Below are 19107 nucleotides of genomic sequence, written 5' to 3' on the forward strand. Positions count from 1 at the left end.
TGTGCAAAGACACTACCAAGAAAGAAAAAAACAAAACAAAACAAAAAAACCCATGGCCTGGGAGAAAATACATGTATATCATGTATCTGATAACAAACCTATGCCCAGAATATATAAAGCATTTTTACAACTCAACAATGGTAAGTAATAAAAAGACAAATAATTAAAATAATAAATGACAGAAATATAAATAATGAAATAAATAACCCAATTTATAAAATAACTTTAAAAAAAACAAATTTGAAAGTAGGCAAAACTAGAAAAGACATTCTCTAAAGAAGACATACAAATGGCCAACAAGTACATGAAAAGAAGTTCAACATCATTAGCGATTAGGGAAATGCAAATAAAAGCTGCAATGAGATACCACTTGATACCTACTAGGATGGCTAAAATTTAAAAACAAAATAAAACAAAAACAAAAAACAATGGACAACAGCAAGTGTTGACGAGGATGTGGAGAAATTGGAACTTTCATACATTGCTTGCAAGAATGTAAAATGGTACAGCCACTTTGTAGAACAGTTTGGCAGTTATTCAATGGCCCATACCACCCACATGACCCAGCAATCCCACTCCTACCTATCCAAGAGAAAGGAAAGCACACATGCATGTCTGTAGCAACATTACTCATATAGCTGAAAAATGGAAACAATCTAAATGTCTATGAATTGATGAACAGAAAAATGTGGTATATGTTCAAAAAGATTATTTGGTTATTAAAGTAAGTACTGATACATGCTACAATGTGGATGAACCTTAAAAACGTTAGGGTAACTGAAAGAAATCAGCCACAAAATACCACATGTTGTATGATACCATATATATAAAATGTCCAGAACAGACAAGTCTATAGATGGAAAGCAGATTAGTGATGTTTAGCACCAGTAAAGTGTGGAGGGGAAGGGAATGGGAGCAACTGCTAATGGTATAAGGTTTTCTATGGGATGATGAAAACCATCTAAAATTAGATTATGGTCATGGTTGCACAACTCTGTAGATATAATAATAACCACTGAATGGTACACTTGAAATGGGAACATTTTATGGTACGAAAATTTTATATTAATAGAGCTGTTTTTAAAAAGCCCACAGAACAGACATTAGCCCAATAAAAGGCAATAATATTCTTACCCCAGCAGTTGTTAGGCAGGTAGTAAACTCCTTGGACAGAGAAGACAACTCTTTACACAACACAACTGTCATCCTAGGAAAGAAGTGAGCAAAGTCAGGAAGGCTCCTCTTTTTGTTTTTCTTTCTCTCTCTTTTTTTTAAATAAGCATATTTAACAACTATAAGAAAACAAATCACCCCTGGTAGTAAATGTCAAAGAAGCAAGCTTTTTTAAAAGACAGTAAATATGCCTTCATCAGCTACCTAGTGTATCTGGGGACCCATGTGAACAGGCATTCATGCTACAGGAAGAGGAGTCTCAGTCCTTGGAAAATCATTTTTTCTTCATAATCCTCTAGAAAGTACTAGATTTTCAAGTTAAGTGAAAGGAAATAATGAAAATACATTTTAAGGAGATAAGACAGTACTTAAAAGATCTTACATTCCATTCACAAATGTAGTTAAAATAAATATGCATGCATTCATTCAAGAAATATTTACTGGAAGTCTTCTATATACCAACTAAGCTTTGACAATTTATCAGTAAACAAGCAAAGGCCCAGTTTCCATGGATTCTTTTCTTTTCTTTTCTTTTTTTTTAAGATTTTATTTATTTATTTGACAGTCAGAGATCACAAGTAGGCAGAGAGGCAGGCAGAGAGAGAGGGAGGAAGCAGGCTCCCCGCTGAGCAGAGAGCTCCACTGGAGGCTCAATCCCAGGATCCTGAGATCATGACCTGAGCCGAATGCAGAGCCACCCAGGCGCCCCTCCATGGATTCTAACTTATTTGATGATTAATGGGGAGCCTATACATATGTGTGTGTGTTTATACACAAATATACCTACTGTACACATATATATGTGTGTGTACATATAAACACAGATATATAGGTGGACAAGTAGAAATAGCCACTTTTCCAAAGAACAGGACACCATGAAGTCGAGTCCCTCATCCTAAGTATGTTGAAGACAAAACCGGCCCTCTGTTGTGGGATGTCAGAGAACAGTGAAGTATAGGTCTGGAAAACATCAAGGGTCCCTCCCAATCCTAACACACTAAACATTCTCACAAATTTTTTTCCAATGAAAATTCTCATTATTTAATTAGATTTATTTAGAAAGCAGCAGATGTATTTTTTTCTCTTGTGACTATCTATTTTCTATTATTTTTAAAATTTTTATTCAAAATCAGCAATATGGTGGGAAAGGGGGCTTAGGGACTTAGCCTAGCCTGGGATTAAATCCCTGTCAGCAGAAACTGGGCAGATTATTTCATTTTTCTTGAGAGTGTTTCCTTATTTTCTTTAAAGCGGGACTAATCATTTACCTTTAGAATTACTGTAAAAATTAGAAATGATACACCTAAGTCCCTTAGCATGGTGCCTAGCACATAATTAGCTCTCAATAATGAATATAACCATTATTAAGAATTCAGGTTCTTAGAACTATTCTCTGTTTTGGGGCATCTGGGTGGCTTGGTCTGTTAAGCCTCTGCCTTTGGCTCAGGTCATGATCCCAGAGTCCTGGGATCATGCCCCATATCAGGCTCTCTATTAAGCACGGAGCCTGCTTCTCCCTCTCCCTCTGCCTCACGCTCCCCCTGTTTATGCACTAGCTCTCTCCCCCTCTATCAAATAAATAAATAAAATCTTAAAAAAAATTTAAAAAGAACTACTGTTTTTATTTATGTAAAATTTTATTTTTATTAAAACCAGTATCTGAGAACTAGTTTCAGATTATCAACAATAAAAAATAATTACTAAAACAACCAGTTAATAAAAACATTTATAATGTAGACCTATGGGTCAATGAAAAGAAATAACCCCTTCGGCTACTTAATAACTAAAACCCAAAATGAACAAATCTCTAACCTGAGAATAGTATCTTGTCGAGAGTAAAGTTTCTTAAAACTTTGGAAGGAAGCTGAGAAAACTCTGATCAATTTGCACCCCTTAAGGAATACCCTTTATACTTACTGGGAAAGAGCTCTGCTCCTTTCTATGGCAGTCACTTCCTGCTTCTGGCCATGCAGAACCAGAGCTGCTGTTTTGTGAAACAGTTCAATTGAGCAGGCAGTCAGTTCTGCTAGGCTCCGGATTGCAAATGCATGAATATCCTGAACAGAAAAACAAAACAAGGCATTGGCTTTTATTTTGTTTTGTTTTTAGCCCAGAGGAAATGCTGTCAGCTTGCTTCTCTCATACTGGAGGATTCGGTATCTTGAAAGCAGCAGAGACCAATAGCTGCTCTTCAGTAAACCTCCTCTTCTACCAGGGCAGGGATGTCATTTTACAAGCTGGGCTCATAACTACAAAAACAGAAGCTCCCCTGAAGTCAGATGTGACCACGTGACTAAGTTTTGGCCAAAAGATTTAGATAAAAAGGGGCTTATAGCAGCTTCTGGGAACTTTCCTCATGATACATACAACACACACAAACCCTTAGTCTCTTTTTCTTCACTCCTTCTTTCATTCTACAGTCTGGAACAAGACTGCTACAATCTTGGATTACAAGGTCGAAATGATGAGTAGTGATACAACAAAACAGAAGGTGCCTACGTCCCTGATCGTGATACCAACATCTCCACACCATTAAAAAAGAAAAAAGGTTTAGTTGCTTTGGTACCTCTATTGAATTTTTATTGATTTGGTCAGTTTTTTCTGTTTCCAACTGTTTCTCTCCTTCTTCCTTTTCTTCTAATGGCTTGGCCAGAGATGTATTGATCCATTCATAGGCAGTATTTCTTGCCTAAATAAGAAAAAGATTACTGCCCATCAACAATCCAATTCAGCTCACCGGAAGGTAACTATATACATTGTGCACCTACCAGAAATATGTTAGCATCATGTAAGTCAGCACTATTGTTCTCACCCAAACATACATTTATCATACACCTATCTACTTACCTTAGTACTTCTCTTGACACCACCTAACACTATGGTCCACTCATTCCTTCTTGAAATTCTCTAGTCCTTTGGCCTTCTTGAAAACTGAGGTATAACTTACACAAAGTGCACAAATCTTCAGAGCACAATTCAAGAAATGTTCACATGTGTATATGCCTTTGTAACTGCAACCTAGATCAAGATCTGGAATATTCCCATCACCCATTTAGAAGGTCCCCTCATGCCCCTTCCAAGTCAATACTGCTTAAACCAGGGGCACCTGGGTGACTCAGTGGGTCAAGCCTCTGCCTTCAGCTCAAGTCATGATCTCAGGGTCCTGTGATTGAGCCCCATGGTGGGCTCTATGCTTTGCGGGGAGTCTGCTTCCCCTTCTCTCTGCCTGCCTCTCTGCCTACTTGTGATCTCTCTCTCTGTGTCAAATAAATAAATAAAATCTTAAAAAAAAAATACTGCTCAAACCGAGTCACTGTTCCCCTTGCCCAAAGGTAATGGTTCTTCTGTCTCACTGTAAATTAATTTTACCTGTCTTTAAAATGCATACAAATGAGATCTTAAATCCTTTCTAATTTGTGTTTGGCTTCTTATACCTAACATACTGTCTGTTAGGCTTATCCTTGTTATTCCAAGTATCAATTGCTGATTCTTCTTGTTGTGTGGTAGTTCATTTTATACATATACCATAATTTGCCATTCTCCTGATGATGGGTCTTGAGTTGTTTCCAGTTTTCTTTGACTTTTCTAATACCACCATCTTCCAGTTCTGCCCCCACCCTTACAAGCATTCCTCCTTAGGCTCTTGTATGTACTGATCCTTCTTTTTCAGCCCCTTAAACACAGCATCACCTGGAGTTCTAGCCTAGCCCTCTACTTGTCTCACCCTATTCCTTTTCCCTCAACCCATCCTGATTCTATAATTTTAAGTATTCCCTACCTGTTGCAAACTCCTAAATCCTTATTTCCAGCACTGACCTCTTATGAAATGACATATTCCAACTGTTTGCTGGACATATATATTAGGATATGTTATAGGCTGATTATTCCTCTTCCCTTCAATGGCTCCCCATCAACCAGATCATGTTCTTACGCATGACTAAAGAAGTACCCATGACCTAGACCCTACCTACTTCTCCAGCTTCATCTCTGACCACTTTCCATTTTTAAGATCTGATAATAATGACCTATAATGTGCCCATTCTTTGTTCATGCTATTCCCTCAGATTAGAATGCCCTTCCTCACCCTTTTCTTTTCTCTAAATAAAGGCAGCTCTTAGTTTTCTTTCAGTCCTCCAACCAGACATTGTTCTTTCCAGGAAACTTTCAAAAACCTTCCAGGAGACTGGGCACCTAAACAACCCTGTTCTATGTCCACAGTCCCCTGAACACCCCTTCAACTTAGTACTTACCAAAAGACACTGAAATTAAATGTGCATATCTCCTACATAAACAACATTGCTATAGGATGGTTACAAACTGTGAATTAAATTTACACACCCAGTGCCTGCACACTACTGAGGATACCTACTGTTTTTACCTAGCCAGCATTCATATCTCCTTTCTTTTGGTAGGAGGTTCCAGATTTTTCTCAGCTCATGTGATTTGGGTAGGGTTGCTCCCACCCTCTGGCTCGAAGGGTTGGCAAATAATTCAGGTTTAGTTACCAAGAATATTAACCCCCTGTTCATACACCCATCCAGGGATGGAAAAGTGACCCTAACCGAGGTCAATGAGCATCAGTTTCAGGACATCTGATAAAATTACTGGGGAAGAGAAGCCCCCCTTCTGTTGGAAAAAAGTCAGCCTGAAGTTACCAGTGGTTATCCTACCAGGATGTGGAAAAGATTCTCTAAGAATAAAGCCAAAACAGAAGAAAGCAGAGTCAAGAGATTGGTGTGAGGACTGGTGTAGAGTTCCTGGGTAGAGAGCCATGCCTGAAGTCAGTCTTGCCCCTTGATTTTCTAGTTTCTTGAGCCAATGAATGCCCCTTTTTTCTTAAGCCAGTCTGACTACAGTTTGTCATTTGCAACTGAGAGTGTCCTAGATTCTAAGAAAAGATTTATTGTCATTAAATGAAGGCATCCACTTGAGGAACTTTATACAGACAGAACGCACTCAGAGCTTTAACTAGGCAATTAGGAATCCAAAGAAGACTGTAAGAGTCATTCCAGCTGAGAAATGAAAATCACAGGTTTTATTAAACATACAGCACTGAGGCTGAGCCTTTAAAATCAACAGATGGGGCTACACCCAACGCTAAATCATGAATGACCTAGAGCAGAACCCATGTACCCAGATATTCATTGAAAGGTTCTTTCTCCTATGACACAGGAACTCCCATAAAACCCCTCAAGAACAATCTGGCTCTGATCTATAAGTTCAGATCAGAACTTGCATTAACTTGCATTAACCTCTGCATTAACCTCTCAAATTAAAAAAAATAATAACTATATAAAAGATTGGAAACAAGAAAACTCAAAAACTGTGAAGCAACTAGTAAGACCAGCGCAGATGGGGCCTTTATTAATTAGTTCATCCATTATAAATATTTACAACACACTGTTCTAGGTGCTGGGAGTACAGTGGCAACTAATAGAAACCATGGTCCTGTTCTTCTCTACTCTAGTGCAGAAAGACAATTAACAAATGAACAAATTAGCAAAGAAAATAAAACGGAGAGATGGAAAGATGGACTGGAAGAGAAGGCAGACTTGGCTTGGGTGGTCAGGAGGGTCTCGAGGAGTGAAATTTGAGCCAAAATCTGAAGTCTAAAAGGAGTCAGCCATGCAAATATTTAGACAATGAGAGCTATAAGCAGAGGAAAATCAGGTGGGTGTACTGAAGGAACAGAAGGAAGACCAATATGGGAGAAGCATGGTAGAAGATGAGGTTGGAGTGGTGAGATTTTGAGAAAAGAGGAACAGTGAGAGATGAGGCTGGAAAGAATCCTAACAGATGACTAACAGTCTAAATAGTATGTGAAATACTCTGCAATTCCTTTGAAGAGATAAAATGAGAGAAAAACCAGGGATTGATTTGTGTCAGATTAAAAGAAGAAAGAAAAATGAAGATAAGGCCACACAAAAGAAGAAAACTGGTATCATAAATGTAGTACACTTGAAGGAGATGTTTAAGTAGGCACAGCACATACTCAGAATGAATGCTCTTGAAGTCATTATGAACTACTGTGCCAAATCAAGGTAATTTATCATACCTTTTGAAAATATGCAATACTACCCAGGCCTCACACCCAGAATTCAGTCTAGACCTTCCCACTGGAGAGGCCTGGAGACTTAGAATTAAAAGGCACCTTGGAGGAGCGCCTGGGTGGCTCAGTGGGTTAATGCCTCTGCCTTCAGCTCAGGTCATGATCCCAGGGTCTTGGGATCGAGCCCCACATTGGGCTCTCTGCTCGCCAGGGAACCTGTTTCCTTCTCTCTCTCTCTGCCTACCTCTCTGCCTATTTGTGATCTCTGTTTGTCAAATAAATAAATAAAATCTTAAAAAAAAAAAAAAAGACACCTTGGAGCTTAGTTTCTACAACCAACTTGTTTTTTTATCAGTTGGAAAAAAAAAAACGAGGCTTAGAAAAGAAATGGGATCTGGGGGGCCTGGGTGGCTCAGTGGGTTAAGCCTCTGCCTTAAGCTCAGGTCATGATCTCAGGGTCCTGGGATCGAGCCCCACATCGGGCTCTCTGCTTGGCAGGGGGCCTGCTTCTCCCTTCTCTCTGCCTGCCTCTCCGTCTACTGTGATCTCTCTGTCAAATAAATAAATAAATAAATTTTAAAAATTAAAAAAAAAAAAGGAAAAGAAATGGAATTTGCCCACATCACAAGTATCAGAATAAGAATCAGAACTGTGTTCTCAGACTCCTGCTTCATTGCTTTTCCCCTTTATGACACAGTATCCCATATAAACCCTTGGGGAAAATCAGGCCCTGATCTTTAACTATTCTACCTCTTATGACTCGACACCCAAAATGTAAACAATGTGAAGACTGCTTCCAGAGAATGACTAGTAGTACCAAACAGCTAAGGGGTTACTTGCTTTTTTAAAATAACTTATTATGATCTCCTTGAGTACACAAATTATGTTTTTTTAATTAGTATTTCCCTAGCACCTAGCAAAATAAAGTTACTTGACATATGTGTATTTATCAAATAATTGAATGTATAATACATGAGGCTAGCTTCCATACATAGGACAATTAATGGTGAGCATTTACAATGAGTCAGGGACTCCATAAAAGTTTTGTGTGTATTAACTAACACATTAATTCTTCACAAGAACTCTATATCATCCCTTTCTTATAAAGAGGATAAACAACTTACTCAACACCACAAAGTAAGAAATAGTACATTTGGGATTTTAAGGACCAATAAAGCAAAGATCTAGCCTTGAAGAAATTTAAGATTTAGGATGGAAGGTGGGGTACCCAGGTAGCTCAGTCAGTTAAGCATTCGACTCTTGATTTCAGCTCAGGTTATATTCTTTCTCTCTATCCCTCAAATAAGTAAGTCTTTAAAAAAAAAAAGGGGGGGGCGCCTGGGTGGCTCAGTGGGTTAAAGCCTCTGCCTTCAGCTCAGGTCATGATCCCAGGGTCCTGGGATGGAGCCCCGCATCGGGTTCTCTGCTCAGCAGGGAGCCTGCTTCCTCCTCTCTTTCTCTGCCTGCCTCTCTGCCTACTTGTGATCTCTACCTGTCAAATAAATAAATAAAATCTTTAAAAAAAAAAAAAAGGATTTAGGATGGGAGGTAAGGTATACACATTTAAAAAAACAAATAAAAACAACTTATGACACATTTATAAAAATACATATGCATAAGGTTAAGAGAATAAAGCAAAATGCTAAAGTACAAAGCATGTTAAACTGTTGTATAAAAAGAAAATATATCTGCTTATCTTTAAAATACATCTACTTATCTAAAAAAAGAAACACAAGAAGGACATGCCAAAAAGCAAGAAAGTTTAATATCTAAAAGGGGAAGGGCAAATGGAATGGATGGGAATTATACAGTTTTGACTTTCAGAAACATGATAATACTCTATATATTCAAAAATTAAATTAACACGGAGATAGCAAATAAATCATATATTCCTTCCGTAGGTTGTTTTTATAGTAGAATGGGCAAAGCAATGAAACTATTTCAGATGCATTATGGAACTGAGGAAATAAGGACATGCGCTAAAGTTGGGAGATGGGGTTCTTTCTGTGAAAGAAGAGAGACACAAACGTGTCATGAGGAAAGGCAAGGCAGGAAGAACCCTGCTGGGATGGACTGAAATTGGGAGTTGTCAGGATGAACTCATGATCTCTAACATATGTATGTATGTGCATGTACAAATACAGGGGTGTGTGTACCTGAGTACATTTCCTAGCTCTGCCCACAAGGCCTAGAAGCAAAGACACCATAGCAGTGAAGAAGAGCACATCCACTACCCACATCTTAGCCTGGACTATTAAAAAGGAACTATGGCTCCTTGAAGAAATGGCTGATTCCAGGGAAGGCATATGGAAGGTACAAAGTGAGTCCAGGGTATCTTGTTATGACAGAAAATAAGGAAATATTCCAAACAATGATAAGTGCATGTCACACAGGAGTCCATTTGAAGGACAATCTGAATATCAAACTAACTAAAACAGTAATGAATCACAAACCAAAGGAAAAAAACAGAAACCTGTGAGATCATATTAAATAACAGATAATAAATAAAGAAACAGGAGAAGGGAGAGCTCATAACTATAGTAGAATGCCAAAGCTCACTGATAAGTGTGGAGCAAATGCTGGGGTTAGAATACATCATCACAGTAAACACTGATGCAGCAAGAACCATGCATAGATGCCAAATCTAAGAGGGAAATTGAAGAATCAGGATATTTGTTGGTCTTAAAATGTCTCCCACAGAAAGTTTATTAGTACCACAGGGGAAAATTTGTAAGAATACAGTGAGAAATCAGGCAACACATCACAATAAGGGGAAGATGGACATCATGTGCTGTAGGTGTGATAGCCTGGGAAGGATACGATGTCACTTATGAAGTGTCTTGCTTGGGAAGGCATAACCTGACTTTAGTCATGAGAAAACACAAGACAAACCCCAAATGAGGAATACTCTATATTTATATAGGGGGAAAGGAGTTTGTTATTTCTCATCATAAAAGACAAGGAAAGATGAGGAACTACTCCATATTAAAAGAGAATAAAAGTACTTGACAACTAAACACAATTCATGATTATGTACTAGCTCCAATGTTAGAGGAATAAATTTGATTCAAAGGACATTTTGGGGCCAACTGCCAAAATCAGAATGTGGACAAGTGGACAAGAGATTAAATAAAAATATGGTATCAGGGATGCCTGGGTGGCTCAGTCCATTAAGCCTCTGTCTACGGTTCAGGTCATGATCTCTGGGTCCTGGGATCGAGCCCTGAGTCAGGCTCCCTACTCAGTGGGGAGTCTGCTTCTCCCTTTCCCTCTGGTCCTTCCCCTGCTCACGCTCTTGCTCTCTCTCTAATAAATCTGTTAAAAAAAAAAAATATGGTGTCAATGTTAAGTTTAGAGCAAGTGAGAACTACTGTGGTGACATAAGGAAATATCTGTATTCTTAGTAGGTACATATTAAAATATTTATGAATAAAGGGCTATCACGTTTACAATTACAGTCCCAATAATAACAACATGCATGCGTGCATGTGTACGTGTGTGGTGCTGTACAGGGGAGAAAGGGAAGAAGGGGAAAGGGGGGGAAGGGATAGGACATGTAATGAGAGAACAAATGCTCAAACACAAATGATTAAATGTATGGAGTTAACTGTTAACAAAGGGTGTATCTGCATAAAAGATATTGTATTTTATTTGCTTTATTTGTGCAACTTTTCTCTAAATTTGATATTATTTCCAACTCAAAAAACACTACCATGATACAAGCTAGAAGTGCTGAGGTCAAGTGCTACAGGTGAGACAAGGAAGATGAGCTGCCTGAAAATTTTCCTGGGGAATGTAGCATTTTCACTGGGCATGACAAAGTGGGCTAGCAAATCAAGCATCACATTCCTTGCCCTGTGGTATGCAAGTGACTATAATGGCTATCCTGGCCAGGCAGCAATGTATGCCTGCCATTAACTGGTCCAGAGATGGTTCCAGAGACTGGGAGAGGATGGTGAAGAGGCAGCAAGCAGCTCAAGACCCAGTGGATAGTGTCCCATGAGCTGGCACTGGCATATATGCGAGGTGAGTATTGCTCTGAAAACAGACCCTCCCTACTGACTTTGACTAAAGCCCTTCCATGTTCCAAATGTGTGAGGATAGCTCAGACACCACCATCAAAGACCAAGGCTTAGGCCAAGGGACTCTCATTTGCACAAGCTAAAGGGTCACTGTGCTGCGGGAAATGATAACCTCCATCCAGTCCATAAGGACTGGGGCCACATTCCATCATCTTTGAATCACTCAGAGCCCTGAGAAGAGGAAGACCTCAATTGAGGTAAGCCCACTGGTCTCATAAAGGCTGCCAACCCTGTGGCCTAATAAGAGCTTTCAGATAAGCAGCATTCCAAATGAAAACAGGTGAGGGTGGCAGAAGTGTGGGGCAGGCAGGGCAGATGTGAGATCTGCATGCTAACCTGTCATAGCAGAAGGCAGGTAGAAGATATGGAACTCAGAATATACCCCCAGTTTGTTGACACCCTTGCCACGAAGTTAAAATCTTATATTCTTTATCTACTAAATCAACACAAGAAAAAAAAAAAAAGAAAGAAAGAAAGAAAGAAAATCACCAAGTAATAACTTACCCTGGCAAGTTTCTCGGGTTTGGAGGAGACATGCAGCTGGGAAAATAGATCTGTTATCTCTTTGGTAAAGTCTTCGTCCCCTGAAAAAAAAAACAAACAAACAGGGGCACCTGGGTGGCTCAGTCAGTTTAGCATCTGCCTTGGGTGCAGGTCTTGGTTCCAGGGTCCTGGGATCAAGCCCCATATCTGCTCCCTGCTCATTGGGGAGCCTGCTTCTCTCTCTCCCTCTGCCTCTCCCCCAGCTTATGCACGTTCGTGCTCTTTCTCTTTTGAAAATATATAAATAAAATATTTAAACAAAAAAACAGAAACAAAAACAAAACTCAAGTCCTATTTAAGACACTGCAGAAAGACTGATAGGGATGGGGGTGGTGGGCGGTAAGAAGAAGAAGAGAGGCATGGCAGGAGCAGCAGCACTAATAGTAACAGCAATTTAAATGAGCATGGTGCGTTAGTGCTTACAGAATCCTTCTATATATGCCAATGAATTCTTTCAATAGGCTTGCAAAAAAGTATCATTATCCCATTTTAGAGATGAACTAGGGCTTGAAGGGGTTATTTCCACAAAATTGCACAGCAAAGATTAGGAGTCAAACCTTGGCCTTTCCACTCCAGTCCAAATCCTGTGCTCTTTATATTATATTCCAGATGTAGGAATGAGAACTGGTGAAGGCAGAGTACTAAGCAGGTACTATGTCTGTTCTTCTAAGAAAGCGGAATTTAAGTCAGGATATAAAAAGTGAGTATAACTTAGCCAGGAGAAAAAAAAGAGTCCCGGACAGTGAAAACAAGCAAAAGATACCAAGGTGAAAGAAAGCACGGAAACAAGTTTAATATGTTTGGAAGTGTCTTAATGTAAGGGAGAGAAGAGAGGTAAGAACGGAGCTAGAACATTAAGTAGGATCCAGGTAAAAGATGTCCTTAAAAACCAATGGTGAGGAATCCCAGCTTTTTATTAAGGGGGTGAGGAGACACTGAATGATTTTAAAGAGAGACAGGTATGTCCAATTGAAATTTTAGAAAGATCCACTCTGACTCCTGGGTGGAGATGAACTTAATTGGGAGCAAGAAGGGGAGCAGAAGGCTGAGGATCCAGGCAGGAGACAATGATGGATAAGAAGAAAGGAAAAGAAAAAGGGATTCCACAGTGTTGGAAGAATGGTAATAAAGCTATGGGTTAAGAAGCCTAAGAGATGATGGGAAACATATTATGCTTATATTTGAAACATACAGGCAAATAGGTGAGTCAATATAAAAAAAAAAAAAAACCCACATCCAAACAAATGGCTAGAAATGCTGTTTTCCTTTCTACTCATCTAAATTTTACTTAATTTCCTCAGACCAAAGCTTCTCTTAACTGTACAATGTAGCAAGAACTCTTGTATATAGAAATCTTCTAGCACTTATAATCTATACAAGTACTTCTTAATCACCGGTTTATGGTTTACCAGGGCAAATGATTACTTCTTCATACCTATTTTCTCCCCAAAACCCTTAGGAAAAAAATTCCATCTTTTCTTCCCTCTCCATTTGCTATCCCTTTTCTCTTCTCTCTTGGTGTTCAAGACAGAATTCAAATAGTTTGGTGATCCTCATTATAAAAGGGTTGGGAAAAGTTGGTCTTCTAAATACTATAGCTGTAACCTATATCACTCCTCTTAGTAACACCTAATCAAATTCTACTGCCTAAAAATCTAAAATCTAACAGGCATTTTGTTTTCCTAGCAAAGCTTCTAAATTATCTGGGAGCAAGGGAGTATCTGATACTATACTGGGATCCATGTACCCCAAGGGGCTCACAAAATAATCCAATAAAGTATTGGGGGAAAAACAAAACATTTTATTTGTAGACAGTTGTCTTCTCCTTTTAAAAACTTCTATTTTAGGGTATACTTTAGAACATATGTAATATATTATTATAGCAGTACATATATATAATTTATAAACATCAAATGTACATACACTAAATCTAAGTACTCAAAAAAACTTTTATTGCTAAGGTTGATCAAAAAATGTTTGGAGAGCCTGTCATGTACGCCCCACAGACCTAAGTGTAAAAAGTAGTTGCTGTGTTAAGATAAAAGTGTGAGGATGAGGGATGCCTGGGTGGCTCAATAGGTTGAATGTCTGTCTTTGGCTCAGGTCATGATCCCAGGGTTCTGGGATCAAGTCCAGCATCGGGCTCCCTGCTCAGCAGGGAGTCTGCTTCTCCCTCTGCCTGCCACACCCCCTGCTTATGCTTGTGTGCCCGCTCTCTCTCTCTCCCCACCTCGTTCTTACAAATAAATAAATAAAATCTTTTTTAAAAAGAGGGGGAAAAAAGTGTGAGGATGGAAAGGAGGCATGGCTAGAGATTTGGTGGGACTTAGAAGAGGCTGGGGTCTCCATTTTCTGTGGTTTCCTCTCCCCTTTGATACCACAGCCTTTTTTTTTTTACATTTTCATTGAAATGTAATACCAAGGTCAGTGTTGCATTTTCACCCAAAATCCCTGGGGGAAAACTGTTGGGGAGGGTAGTGTGTAGCACTGTAGTGCTCTCTTTTCAGAGCCCTCTATCTCTGGCAAACAGGTAGTGGAGAAAAATATCAGAGACACAAATCCTTCTTTTCAGAAACGCCTTAGAGTCCTCAGAATGGTACTTACATAGTAATTTCTGATTACTATGCAAAGCCAGATGTTGACTAAATTGAACAAATACTGTTAATGGTATTATGTACAAATAAATTAAGTTTATAAATAACTGGGGACTGCCACACTTGGGTTTAGTTAGGAACAATGGAGCAACTTAAGTAAATAAAAATTAATTTATGGATTTCCTGCTAAGCACAGATCTTTATTTACTTATGCCACCCTGATAATGAAAATAGCAGCCACCATCTGTTAAGTGCTTACCATGTATCAGACCTTAAATATTTTATTTAGTCCTTATACCAACCTGAGAGGGATTAGCATCTTCTTCTTAAAGATGAGAAAACAGAATTTCAGTGTTAATTATCCAAGGTCATATGACTTAGGAAACAGCAGATCTTGATTTTGAACTCAGGTCTAACTCCAAAACCCATCCTTTCATCCACTAAGCTATACTGTCTATTCAATACTTCAGGTAAGCTTAAAAACTTTTATTCAAGTGCCATTTTATATCAGGACCAGTATCTTTACATAGAATATATAGCAAGGTGTTATATAACCAGCCAATGCGACCTCTTAGAAAGCAGTACAAAACACAGATGGGAACAAAAAAGAGGAATTATCTCTCAGTATAATATCCATACATTCTACTTCACCTCCTTCTCTCAAAGAAAGGCCTTAAGACTCTCAGTCAGACGTTCCTTTTAATATACAACTTGAGTAAGAGTAGGTTAACTGGTTTTCCACCCAAAGCTGATTAAAGATAGAAAATGAGATTCAGAGGGTATTAGAAGCAATCTCACTGAAAGTGAAGAGAATTAAAAGATGGACAGATAAATGCACAGAACATAAAGATGCACAATTCTGAAAAATAACAGAAACATCTCTAAAAGCATAGCAGTTTAGGATAATTTAATATAGCAGCTCTCAAAAACACCTTGATCTCAGGACCCCTTTACATTCTTAAAACTTTTTGAGAACCCCCAAGAGGTTCTCAAAAAGTTCTTTTTTAATGTAAGTTACATATCTGTCAACACTTATCATATTAAAAATTAAAACTGAAATGTTTGAATTCCTTAAATACACTTGACATAATTTTTAAGAAAAACAACTATATTTTCCAGAAAAGAAAAATTTTAGTGAGATGAATGCCACTGTTTTATATCTCTGCAAATCTCTTTAATGCCTAGCTTAGAGACAGCTGGATTCTTTTATCTGCTTTTACCTTCACTTTGTTGTGATATGTTGTTTTAAGTACATGGTGTATTCAAGCTCACATAGTTGGAAAGAGGAGAACAACTTTAATTGCCTTTGCAGATAATTGTGGATATTCTTTAATACCACACCAAAACTCAACAAATAGTCTTAAAGGCTAGTTATAATGTAGAGCCTGAAATCGCACAATGAAATTTTGAATTCAGTTACATTAAATTAAAATCTACTGGTCTATTTTTTGCCCAGATATGACTTTGCAACACCACTCATTAGTCATCTGGAAAATACTGATTCTCTGAATTATGCAAATCTTCTAAATGCCATCACATTTAAATACGCCTAGGAGATCAAATTTGTTACTACGACCACGAATTTCATCAAAAAAATCTGTAAGCACTAGGAAGCTGTCAAGCTCACCACAGCAACAAACGTAAGTTTTACAAAATTCTAACTTTAGGTTAATTTAAATTTTACTATTCACAAATATTTTTCCGTCAAGAAAGGCTCATTTCATTCATTTTCAAGAAAATGTTTACCAAATAGCCTGCTCTGAAGAGTCTGTGTGACTGCAATCTTTTTAAATAAAAATAGTGTCCCATGAAAAAACAGGTACTTGCACTTACAGCTGAAATAACAGTGCTTTTCCTTGAGACAACTTCAGTATGCATCACACAAATATGAAAAATAAGTGTACTCAAGGGTCAAGACTCAGTGAGATAAATCACTGTTACTGTTTCATGAGGACAAGCTTAAATGAAACTGGCACCTTAAAAATATTTTATTTATTTATGTATTTACTATGAATGCATGGGAGTGAAAATAAAGTATTAGCACAATTTGGTATCACTGTCTTATCTGTGTTAAAACACCAGTAATTCTACTCACCACCGCTTTTGCACCATCAGTGTGAATGTCAAAATAACACATTTTTTAAAAAGAAAAAAGACATTTTGGTATTATGATGCAGAGTTTTGACTCATGGATTCCCTGCAAAGATCCTGGGAACCCAAGAATCTGCAGACCACACTTTTCAAATCACTAACTTAATCTACCATATGAGTGATTGACTCATACGTCTTGATGGACCCTGAAAGAATTTTTCTAGTCATTTTTAATGTTGGTTTTGTTTTTTATTTTTACTTTTAATGTTTGTAACTGATCATTTCATTAAAAAAAAAAAGGCAAAAAAACTGTACTCCTTAGATTCTACTAAAAAAAGTTAGTGTATAATGCATATTAGAAATATTTCCAGCTAAACTTTAAAATAAAACAACTCTCAAAAGCTTAAGATTCAGTTGACTAGAAATTATGCCTTATGTAAATGACCTTGTTTCCTGATAATTACTAATATTTTTAGGAGTATGCAGATACTAAGAATATGGCATTTAAAAAAAGCTTTGGAAAATACAAAAACAAATCATCACCTACATTTTGGATAACCGCCACCCTGCATGCCTGAATTAAAGATGAGGACAGGGATCATTGGAGTCAGAGAGTCAGAGGAGCAGTATCTAGGGATATAAAAGCTCACAGGGATGACCAGCCAGACTGAGGCAGGAATCTAACAAGGGCGATTCTCTAAGCAAAAAAAGCAGGCAGTTTTGTGAGTTGCAAGATGAGACCTGGAGAAGTCACAGTTTGGGGGGCAGAAGGGAGAAGTGGGGCAAAGATATGCACTTAAGACCAACTACTCATACAAATACCTAGTCAGGGGCAAGACAGCAAAAAATAAAATCAGACTAGTTAATTAAAGAGAAAATAATTAGTTTCAAGGGCAATACACTGCATATAAACATTTAACATCCCTTCCACTCAAATACTGGATTTTCATATTACCTTTTTTCTCTTCTTCCTCTTCTTCACAGAACTCTGCTAGGGAAAATGCTTCCTTGAGTTGCTCCAATTCAAGTTTTAGAGTCTCTAATTCTTCTCCACTTAGAGAATTAAGAATAGATTTCACCTGAATGGATATAAAATAATAAAAAGTTGTGAGAGTACAAAAGAAAAAAACATTTTCAAATGGAGAAGAGGCTACAGATGAAATTAAAATAAAATTATGAGCTCACCAGTCAATACAAACTATTCTTTAAATATCTTAATACAAGAGATCAGTCATTATAGGAAGATAGGGAGAATTTATACTTAAAAAGAAAAAATTAAAAACCAGGAACAGGGGCGCCTGGGTGGCTCAGTGGGTTAAAGCCTCTGCCTTCGGCTAACGTCATGATCTCATGGTCCTGGAATGGAGCCCTGCATCGGGCTCTCTGCTCGGCAGGAAGCCTGCTTCCTCCTCTCTCTCTGCCTGCCTCTATGCCTACTTGTGATCTCTGTCTGTCAAATAAATAAATAAAATCTTTAAAAAAATAAAAATAAAAATAAAAACCAGAAACATCCAGGAATTATTTGTGTTTAACAATGGCTAAGAAATTAGGGGGAAGTTAAACAGTCTTGAATCAATTAAAAACTAACAGGTAATTGTATCCAGATTGGCAGCTTAAGCCAGAGAGACTATCAAAAAAAAAAAAAAAAAAAAAAGACCAAGGCAAAGGGAAAACACAGATGTACTATTAAGATCTCTTGGTTCCCTATCCTTTTCTATTTAAATTAAAAGAAATAACACCTGACTCATTCTATTTCTAGTAATTAGTTCAAACATTTGTTTATTGTGGTGTAGTATTTTCCAAGAGTCTCAAGCCTCCATGTGAAATACATTTCATCTTCCAACTGTACAAACAGACGAAACTATGCAGCGCTCCTTTGTTTGGAGATCATCCAATTGAAATTGCTGATTTGGAATTACCTTTATTTCACTTTCTCGGGAAAGCATCTCCAGAGCTTCCAGATGCGAAAGGCCTTGAAATTCATCAAAGAGGAGCCCATAATGAGTTTTCTTGTCCGTTTCCAAGGCAACATCATTGGAGGTCCATAGCTCTTCTTTCTCCTTTGCCTCTCGTAAAACCTGAAAAAAAGGTGGAGGCTTACCCTGCAGCAAGTAATGTGAGCTCAAGGGGGAGTTCTGAGAGCTGAAGGAAGCAAAGCTGAGATGGTAACAGGACAGACCAGTGCCCTTTCATTCCTGGCATGGCAATTCAAATCTGATAGGCTAAGGAACTGCTGGGAAAAAATGGTCACACATAATTCAATCTTGGACAGAATAAATAACACCAAGGAACCGGATGGAGAGTGCTTTAAACATTAATGTACTCAACAACTCTAAAAGGGCTTGTCGCCTTCTGTTGTACTGATAGGAGCCTCTTACAGAAAAGAAAGAGGAGGAAAATAAGAACTAGGCATTTTTCTAAACACTAAAGCTCTCATCAGTCACATTCCCACCCCAAAAAAGCCTTAATAAAAATATCATTGAAAATTTTTCAAAAGGCATTATTAACAAGGTCTACTACAGGCAAAAATACAGATCAAAACAGAAACATGAAGTAAATGGGTAAAGACAAATAG

General features: G+C 38.0%; 1 protein-coding gene across 3 annotated transcripts in view; it reads right to left on the minus strand.

Annotated features, from left to right (window-relative positions):
* FAM114A2 (family with sequence similarity 114 member A2) overlaps positions 1–19107 on the minus strand; it is a 34490-nt gene that overhangs the window by 6985 nt on the left and 8398 nt on the right. For all 3 annotated transcript variants that reach the window (XM_059417207.1, XM_059417208.1, XM_059417209.1), the window contains exons 7-12: positions 18452–18610; positions 17488–17611; positions 11809–11888; positions 3740–3862; positions 3091–3230; positions 1135–1207 (exon numbers count right to left, since the gene is read on the minus strand). In XM_059417207.1, the coding sequence (XP_059273190.1) occupies positions 1135–1207; positions 3091–3230; positions 3740–3862; positions 11809–11888; positions 17488–17611; positions 18452–18610 (699 nt within the window). The remainder of the gene's footprint in view (positions 1–1134; positions 1208–3090; positions 3231–3739; positions 3863–11808; positions 11889–17487; positions 17612–18451; positions 18611–19107) is intronic.

The sequence above is a fragment of the Mustela nigripes genome, chromosome 12 (assembly GCF_022355385.1).
Source record: "Mustela nigripes isolate SB6536 chromosome 12, MUSNIG.SB6536, whole genome shotgun sequence".
NCBI lineage: Eukaryota > Metazoa > Chordata > Mammalia > Carnivora > Mustelidae > Mustela > Mustela nigripes.